At 39.1% G+C, this 9,564-nt stretch overlaps 1 protein-coding gene across 6 annotated transcripts in view; it reads right to left on the bottom strand.

Annotated features, from left to right (window-relative positions):
* Positions 1 to 1,920: 1,920 nt before the first annotated feature.
* RAPH1 (Ras association (RalGDS/AF-6) and pleckstrin homology domains 1) overlaps positions 1,921 to 9,564 on the bottom strand; it is a 94,465-nt gene continuing 86,821 nt past the window's right edge. For 4 of the 6 annotated variants that reach the window (XM_031958246.1, XM_031958248.1, XM_031958249.1 and 1 more), the window contains 3 exons: positions 7,983 to 8,103; positions 5,752 to 5,894; positions 1,921 to 2,732 (listed from right to left, as the gene is read on the bottom strand). In XM_031958246.1, the coding sequence (XP_031814106.1) occupies positions 2,148 to 2,732; positions 5,752 to 5,894; positions 7,983 to 8,103 (849 nt within the window). In that variant the 3' untranslated portion in view covers positions 1,921 to 2,147. Of the gene's footprint in view, positions 2,733 to 2,814; positions 3,376 to 3,419; positions 3,985 to 5,751; positions 5,895 to 7,982; positions 8,104 to 9,564 lie in introns of those variants that run through there. The other 2 variants (XM_031958252.1, XM_031958251.1) reach the window with 2 other exon arrangements.

Raw genomic sequence — 9,564 nt, 5'->3', positions numbered from 1 at the left:
TCTATTCGCCCTACAGGTGGTTTTTGGGCAATGATACATTTGTATAATGTGTGTGCCTACTTATTACCTAGAGAGCTGTATTACATACAGCTACATGATAAAAGCGCACACTTCAAAGTGGAACACATCAATATCATTTGATTGGGTCTACACATGGATATCTGAATGAATCAAAACAAAGAAACACGGAACCAAACTCAATTAAAAGCTTTTTGAAACTCAAGGGAGGGATTGAAACGGACTCCTGGTTAACAGTAAAATGAACTAACAAAGCTTATTAACAGGTAATTTCTCCCTGATTTTCTCAGGGACAGAATGCCACATTCTAGAAGGCTACCTGTGGCAGAAATTTATTTTTACTCCAGATCACCAAATAACATCTACTTTCTTTGAATGTTTACAGCCAGAATGTTTTGGTTATATCATGTCTGTATTCTAAGCAGCCGGTCACATCAACTGTTCCAGGTAGTATTAGACTCTTGAGATGCTGAGCTGCTTTTCTAGCTTAAATGCCCCTTCTCTGTGCTTGATGGCAGAGACTCAAACGAGCTAGATAAACCAAACATTCTGGTTGTCTTTTATAATTGTGAGAAATGTCCCATTACAAACCTACTCGATGTATATTATAAAACATGCACAAACGGAGTCTCATTGCACATGGACAGACATTACAAAATACCTCAAATGCAGAAAAGTAAGAAAGGTTTTTGGTCCAATCCACGTGGAAGAAAAAAAAGGAACACGAAAGGATAAAGACACACACATCCCCTCCACATCCCCCCACCCAAAAGACACGACCCATTTTTGGACTAAGTTTGAGGGACAAGGGGAATGTATACAATTACCCTTAGCTACAGCTGAATACCATTTTGATCACATCATCTATCACACGAGGAGGTGCTGAACACCTGAATTTATAGGTTAGGTTAGTTGATTGAAGAATGATCTAGAATCCTAGAGTAGCTACCAGTCTCGAGAGAGCTTGGTGTTCTGGTCTCTTTTAGGGGGAGCAGGAGGCGGCCCCCTCCGCAAAGTTGCATAGCCTGAGATGTGACTACCTCCATAGCCAACCTTCTGTTGATCTGAGAGCAGTTCGGGGGGGGGAGGGGGTAACGCCATGTCATCCATGGTGGCCGTTGGCTCGGCTCTGGATATCCGGGAAGATGAGAGGGAGCCGTGCCGGGTGATGGACTTGCGTTGCAGTGTCCTATTTAAGTCAGCCAAGAATCCGGGCTGGACGCTAAGGCTGGACTTGGGAGAAGTGGGCACTTGTGGCACGCCTGGGGCGGCCCCCTGCTGCTCCGCGGCTTCTGCCTGTGTGAGGCGCGTGCTGTCGTTCCGCTTGGGCCTCGTGGGTGGAGGGGCTTTCTTCACGGAGCTTTTGGACCACGGCTGCGGCTGAGGGTTAACAACGGCCACTTTGGGAGGAGCGTTTCCTGAAAACACTGATGGAATCTCTACTGGTGGAAGAGGAAGCTCTATTTCAGGTGGAGGAGGTGGAAAGTCAGAATCTGAAGGAGGAGAAGGAAACTCTACCATTGAGTCCTTACCAGGTCCACTCATCCCTGGTACTTTTGCTGAAATGCCTCCTTGTTGGAGAACTATGGGTAGACTGACTCCGGAGAGATTGAGTTTCCCAGGTTTTGGTGGAGCTGCAGGAGGTGGGGGGGTTTCCTTGTTGGGAGACCCCGAAGGTTCTGATGGGGGTGCAAATTTGCTAACAAGGCTGTCCACCGAAGGTCTTTTGGACTCTTGATATTCTGCACAGCTGCTAGATTTGATGCTGGAGTTTCGCTGCGGGGTCGGCGGTGGTTTCTTTCCCCCCGGACTTGAAGTCTTGCTGGTCTTTTTGACCGGAGATCCCATCTTATCAGGGGTGGGAGGGAGCCCTGGAGTTGCAGCCGGTGGAGGTGGGAATACAAGGATGCTCTCGGGTGGAGGTGGAGGAAAGTCCGGGGATGGCACCGAGCTGGGCTGCCACTTGGGCTTGGCCTTCACGGCGGGGGGAGACTGTGGCATCACGCTCAGCGGCCCGGGCTTCAAAGGGTGAGGCTCGGGCGGGGGGGGGGGCGGGGGGGGGGGGGGGAACTGGCTGGCTATCTGCTTCACCACAGATGGCCCTGGAGACTGCGGAGAAGGAGGTGGTTTTACACAGAAGCTCTGCTTTGGTAAGGTCGGTGGGGGAACCGGGCTAGGAAGAGCGGAGGGAGATGGAGGAATCTGGGAAATGGGAAAGACGGGCTGCTTTTTGGCCGGGGGCATCGGAGGGGTGGGGACGGGGAGGGGGATGGGTGATGCCGTCTTGGTACCGGCTGGGGGGGGGGGCACCGGGGGGGGGGGGGGGGGGGGGGGGGGGGGGGGGGGGGAACCACCCCATTAGGAGGCACCAGCAGTTGAGGCTTTCCTGACTGGGAGGCTGCTGACATTTGCTGGGTCCCCAGGGGTGGCGGGGGTTTAAAGAGAGGTCCTGAATGTTGAGAAGCGTTCTGAAGCCTGGTTATCGTGCTGTATTTCACAAACATTGTGGCTGCTGAAACTGAGGAAGGGGCAGCCTGGCTAGGGAGAGGAGGGGGTGGGGGCGGTGGGGGGGGCGGAGGAGGTGGGGGAGGAGGCGGGGGAGGGGGGAGAGGGGGGGAAGGCTGTGAAGCAGTATAGGGGGCGACTGTCTTAGTCTGTGGGGATAAAGGGGGCATAAGTGAAGTGTAAGGTCGGTTCAAAGACTCCATTCTGGCCTAAAAGGAGTATAAAAAAAAAAGGGAGACAAGGGAGACAAAAAAAAAAAGTTATAAAGTTCAGTTCTAATTTGCTTATCTATTTAAAAAAAAAAAAAGGAGCCTGGAACATGCATGAAGATGTAGCAAGAGGATGAAGATGGATAGACCACATGAGAGGAAGCAGGAAGCTTGGCTCCCTGGGGAGGAGGGACCCACAGGAAAAGTCCTCTCAGACTATGCTCCGAAGTGGAGAGCTAGAGGGCCTGTCCACCTGGGAGCGGACTTCTGGGGTGGAAGCGGCTTGGACAGTGACAGGAAGCCGCTTTGGGGCCTGCGGCTATTACTGCGGCACATCCTGTCCTGAAAGGGACTCGTCATGAGGAGAGAGGACAACCTTTCACTCCATGAGCGTGCCCGCATCAAGCGGATGCATGGATTAGGTTTAGGATGTGCTGGTGGAGGGTCTCTTGATGAATGAGGATGGCTTTCTGATGCTAGAGTGCTGACATATGAGAGCATGGAAATATTCAGCAGGCGTGCACAGTCATACAGGGCTGAGCTTGACACACACACTTGTATTCGTACGAGACACTTGCATCCAACATGCACAGAAGTCCAGCAATGCAGGTAAAAGGGGGACATTTTCCTTATATTTGTTTTACTGGAAAATATATAAAGAAATGATTCATGAACATTACAGTGAGTGACAAGGGAAAAAAAAAACATTATTATATAGAAAAAAGCAAGGAGATAAATGAGAATAATCTCAATAGGTTTGAGAAAAGGAAATCCAGAAGACAGATGACTTAAAAATGTCCCTTAGTGCTACTGGAGTCACCATCATTTAATGCATTGATTAATTAATTTAATAATGTAAGGATGCAATTAAATTCTGAAAATGATATAGAAATATCCTGGATAATGTTTGTTTTTTTTTCTTCTACTTTTTAAATAATTTGGGCAAGACCTTTGGGGTTTTAAACTGTAATGACAATCGATCAAAAGCAAGAATTAGAAAGGATTTTTCAACCAATTTGTTAAAACAAGATACCTTGAAATTGTCAGATTGAAACTTTGGGCTAATTAGTATAATCACATAAAAGGATTAAGCAGCTCTCAATAAAAGTGTTAGTAGGTAAGATTTGGTTCTGTGAATCACTCAGGTTAATGTGGTTTCAAAGAATAGTCCCAGACCTTAGCTGTACCCCATATTAGGCATCTTGGATATGCAGACCTTAGCTCTGCCAGCCTTCACTCTAGACATCTGAGACTGAGGTAACAGGAGAAACACAGAGGAAGAGGAATAGTAACTTCAATCTCCACCACTGCAAAGGGGCTTGCCAATATTTCTGACTTGAAAATCCCTTTTAAATTCTTCAATTCCAATCAACTTTTATTTGGTAATGACAGCCAACCCTTTAAAAACTCAAAATCTTTGCATCTTTGGGGCAAGTCTGCAGATAAAAAATCTATATGGATAACATTAGAAATTTCATATGCTGGAGAATTTTATTCTAGAAATTATAAATAGTGGAGTTTCCTGAAGCATAGTTCCTGATTCATCAGAACAAATTAAAAGACAAAGAGGGAATAAGAATTTTTAAAAATTCTATTGTGGTGCACTTAATTTTCCCCAAAGTACTTCTGATATTAGTTTTTGTTCTGAATTAGAATTCTTTTGGATAATAATCAAAAGGTAAGCAAACTGGCATTACACAACAAATTTTCAGTTTGACTCAGCTTGTCAGTACATTTGTATAAAATAATTCAGATCACAGCACTAGAAAATAATTACTGAATAAAAACCTAATTGAAACAGCAGTTGTGAAACGGGCTGCTGTAAATGTACTGAGTTCTTGAACTGGCTATTTTAAAGAGGCCATTTGGCAGAGATGTAATAGAACTACAATGAGCACAAGTTTGGCCTAGATAACCTCCAAGGTCAAGGAACTGATTGAAATGCAGTGCTGTTATTTACTTCAGTGGGATTTGAGGCATTTTACTTAAATTCTCTCAATCTCAGTTTTCTCTTTTCTAAAATAAGGTGATTGGATTAGGCCAGTGGTTCTCAAAGTGTGGTCTACAGACCCTGGAAAGTCCCCCAAATTTCTGGAGATCCGCAAAATCAAAACTATTTTCATAATAATACTAATATAATATTTGCCTATTGAAATACTTTCCTCTTCTCCCTTCTCATTAATGTAACTGTGAGACCAGATCTTTTTCTCATGTTCTTCAACTGAAAAAACCTTATAATAACAGATTGAATACAGAAGCAGATGACAATCCAGCTTTTTGTTATTGTTGAGCCAGACAATAAAAAAATTTGCAAAAGTATATAACACTACCATTCTTTTCAGTAAATTTTTTTCGCAAAGTTATCTTTTACAAAAAATGTTAATATGCAGTAGACATTGTTATTTTAAAGAAATGTTTTAAAAATATCAATTCTAATGTCAAATACAGTGTATCTATATAGTTATCTTTATAAATTATTTAAGGGCTCTTAAAGGTCCTGAGACCAAAAATAATATTGAGAGAACCACTGGATCAGTTGTTCAGCTCAAAGATTCCATATCTGAGATTTTTCATTGATTTAATAATTCAGGAAGAAGTGTCCAATTCAACATGGAGGTATGACTCAGGAACACAAGTTTCAGGAATAAAAGTTTTAAAGATGAGGAATTAAAACCCATTCCTTTCCTCTTTTACTTTGTGGAAGAGGTGAATGAGCAAGAAAATAGTCCATAAAAGTAAGAAATTAAATGAAGATAAGAGGCATGTAAACAACAGCCTGAATAAATTCTCCTTGACCCATCAATGACTAATTGATTTGATAACATCTATTTAAACATAAGATAGTGACTCCCCACAATCATAAAGATACCAAGAAAAACAGAACTGAAAAGGAAGAGTTCCTTAAAAAAAAAAAAAAAAAAGGGAAAAAAAAAAAAGACAGAGCAACATTGCAATGACGTCTATTCTCATTAAAGCATCTTGAGATTTGCTATATGCATGCTAAAAGAAGGCCTGTTACCTTGCTGGACTCTTCCAATTGAGTCCCTCGTTTCCAAGCTTCTGAAAAGATGGAGCTCACGATACTTTGGGAACGAATATGTCCTGTTGGCTGGGTATCAGAAACTCCACTATCAGACTGATTAGAGTGATTCGACTGAGACTCTGTTTAAATTAAAAAATTACACTTTTTTAAAAAGGTTGTCTGGGGGAGGAATAAGTGTGTTAGAGAAATCTCTTACAAAATAAGTGTCAATTTACCACTCAACTGATAAAATGAAATACTTTCCACTAGAAAATGCTTCTCAATTAAAAGTGGTAAATCTCATGTCTACTGTAGAGCATACCAGTTCACTAATTATATAAAAAGACCGTGCATATTATTAGTATTCAGTCATTCAGCAAATCAAAGAATAAATTTTTTTGAATTTGAACAAATTCAAAGACAAATAGGAATCCAAATAAGGAAACATTTTGGGTCAGTATTAAAAAGCCTACCAACTCTGTTTTTTTTCCCCATAGGACAAGGTCTTACATCCTCCTATTTTCCAACCCAAAATTTAAAAACCCAACAACACTAATAATGATGGTTGATTATAAATTTTCACTCCTTTTGACTGAGAAAATGAAGCATTTTTTTTAAATTTAATGTCTGTTCTGTTACATTGGGAAATGGGACAAAGTAAGATTAAATTACATTTAATGTACAGTTTTAAACTTTTCTCTTCATTATCAATTAAGATTTTGAAATGAGAGCCTTTTTAGGGAGGGGGAGTGGGAAGAAAGATAAAAAGAGAGAAAAAGAATGAAAATGAATGAGAATATGTATGAACATATTGTATCTTGGCTAGTTACTGGATAAATCAGGAAGAGTTATCTTCCCTTCTATATTATATTCCTGTAGTTTCCTCAGTAGCAGTTTGTGGCCATCTGGTTGCAGACCATATATGTTGCTGGTATGTGGGGTGGAAAAAAAACCTAAGGAATCTCTAAGTCATACTTTAATAATAATCATTATTCACCATTAAGAAGAAAAAGTCTAATGCCTTCCTTTGTAATCCTTATCAGCCACAGGGGCAAGCCAAAGCTTCTGTGGGCTGTTGCTTCCTCACTTGTAAAAGGGGACTTTTACTACTACTTTTTTCTTTGTATTATTCCTCAGCTTAATCATGAATTCCATTTTATTTAATTAATAAGAAAATTAATTGTGTTTTTTTCCATAACTAAAACAATATTTTGCAAAAAGCATGTACTCAATTATTGTTTGCTGAAAACTAGGTTTTGCATCCAATAATTTCTTGAGATCTCTTTCAGATCTGATTATATGACTTATTCTTAAAGGACTTTTTAAATTAGAGAAAAAAAGTCTATCCCCACATTGTACACAATGAAATGTATTTGAATGATACTGAATTAAAATATAGCATCATGACATTTCAATTTATAATGGCCGTATTTGCTCTTTTATTTCTTTTTTGGTATATTCCTATATCATATGCTCATTGACTTTTTAGTCTATACTCTTTTCAATTTTGTTCTCTGACTGTTATCACATAAGAGTGATGAAAAGATTGTCTTGCTTGAGGTTTAGGTTAGAGACAAAAAGAAAAGAACAGACTGCCACTTCTTATTTATTTTTTTATACTCTCATAGAAATTTAGGGAAGACAGGATTTTTAAAGAAAGTGTGATTGTTCACTGATTAAAAACTATAGTAAGCAACAGAACCATGAAAATTATCTTTTTTTTTTCCTCCCTGTTTTTGAGATTTCTGAATAGTGTTATCCCCAAATGGAAAGTTTTCCATTTTGAAGATACTCAATTGAAATATTTTTCATAATTTGAGTAATCTCAGCTTTCTGTTCTGAAGAAATAGCATAATGTAATTAAGAGACAAAAGCCTGGTACTGAGAAATTTAAAAATGGAACACGCAAAATTATTATTGTTAAGAGGGTCAACAACTGAAATTACACTGAAATAGAGAGGTTATCAGTCTTTGGAAAGGGCTAAAAAAAGTTTAAAGTTGAAGTTAATTTTCAAAACTATTAAATAACCATTTTAATACAATCCATTTCCTCTAATCCTACATATTTTATAGATTTGAAAGCATTATTTTGAGAAGGGGCCCATAAATTTCACCAGACTTATGGTCTAAGGGAGATCACAACACAAAATGGGTTAGGAATTCCTGCTTTAAAGACTGAAATATTAGTCTATGACAAATAGTGAAGTAGTACTTTGGGGATTTTTTACCTGGGATGCTAGAAGAACTTGATCCAGATTTGATACTGGAACTAGACAAGGAGGTCCAGTCATAGGCTGACTCTGTTCTCTTTAGGGCTTCTTGATAATTTAGGTAGAGCTGTTTTCCATACTAAACAGAAAAGAATAATTTTTTACTTCATTTGAATTTAATTGGTGTGGAAGGAAGAAAAGATGTGTTTTTGCTAACTGATTTATAAGTTTCTATTAAAGAATTTTCTCACCATGCCAAACTGTTAGAATAAATTAAACTGCAATCTATATGGTTAAGTATAATTTTTGGGCAGGCAGAAAGAGACTGAAATGTACCAATAACCAATAGTTGTTTTTATCTATAGATTACTCAGAAGCTTTTCAGGAGTAAATATAAAAGCAATTTTAAAAAGCACCATTAAAAAATGAATATTTCCTCCAAAAGAATCACAAGGCATTTCAAACTCAAATGAACAACACTTTGACTTTATTTAGTACTCTATGATCCTTTGTCAGTTATGATTTAGAAGTTTAAACCTCAACCAATAAGAAGATATTACACTAATATATATTCATCAATGAGAAGTGACCCTCCTCCTTGTCAAGACTTTTCCCCTATTATTCTTGATCCCCTTTCTTTTGTAATTTCCATTGTTCTCTGTCTCTCTCTCTCTCTCTTTTCCTTTCTTCAAAAATATAATTCTTTTCTGTCTACAAACAGAACTCACTAATTTTCTGAAAAACCTTCAAATGACCCTTCTATCTCTCATTTTTCTCAATGCTAAATTTCTATGAAGAGTAGATTTCAACCCATACATAACTAATGCTCCTCAATTTGGTCTTTATCCCTACCACCTTACTGAAACTGTTCTCTCCAATGCCACCAATGACTTTATAATTACCAAATCAAATGGTATTTTCTCAGTCCTCATCCTTGACCTTTCTGCAGTATTTGGTTTCCAGGGAGAAGGCATAGGAGAAGAGAAAAAGATTTTAACAGAAAAAAGGAGAAAATCCAGCAGGCGATTTAAAGTTGTTTGGACCAGTGAAGTAATTATGTGTGAAGGATTCAAGGGGAATTCAAGAGATATCTGTCTAGGATTCTACTTCTAGGATGAAAGAGGCTCAAAAGTAAGAAAGGAGTATGTAAAGGAGTTAAGGACGAAGGGATCAAGGAAGATTAGGGAGTAGAAAGAGGAAGACTACAGGAGAAAAATGAAAAAGTAGTTGGCAAGACAAAGCGTAAGGTAAGTTAGAAAAAAGTTGGTTTCATTCTGAAACAGAAAAGTCTTTTTCATTCTTTTTATTTTTATAATATCCCCCAGCACTTAGCAAATATAAAATCCTGTTTGTATTTTAAAGCCTTTCATAAACTGGTCCCTTTCTACCTTTCCAGTCTTTTTATATTTCATTCTCTTCTATATAATCTATAAGATACTAGCCTTTTCACTTCTGAAACACCATAGTCTATTTGTCTTTTTTTATTAATCTCGCCTATTCCTGAAATTCTAGTATTCTTTCCCTCTCTTTTGAGTTCCCCTGGATTCCTTTAAAACTCAGCTCAAATCCCACTTTCTTCAAGAGGCAAAACTTTATACTT

Source organism: Sarcophilus harrisii, chromosome 3, assembly GCF_902635505.1.
Source record: "Sarcophilus harrisii chromosome 3, mSarHar1.11, whole genome shotgun sequence".
NCBI classification, from domain to species: domain Eukaryota; kingdom Metazoa; phylum Chordata; class Mammalia; order Dasyuromorphia; family Dasyuridae; genus Sarcophilus; species Sarcophilus harrisii.
This window is presented reverse-complemented; position numbering and strand designations above follow the sequence as displayed.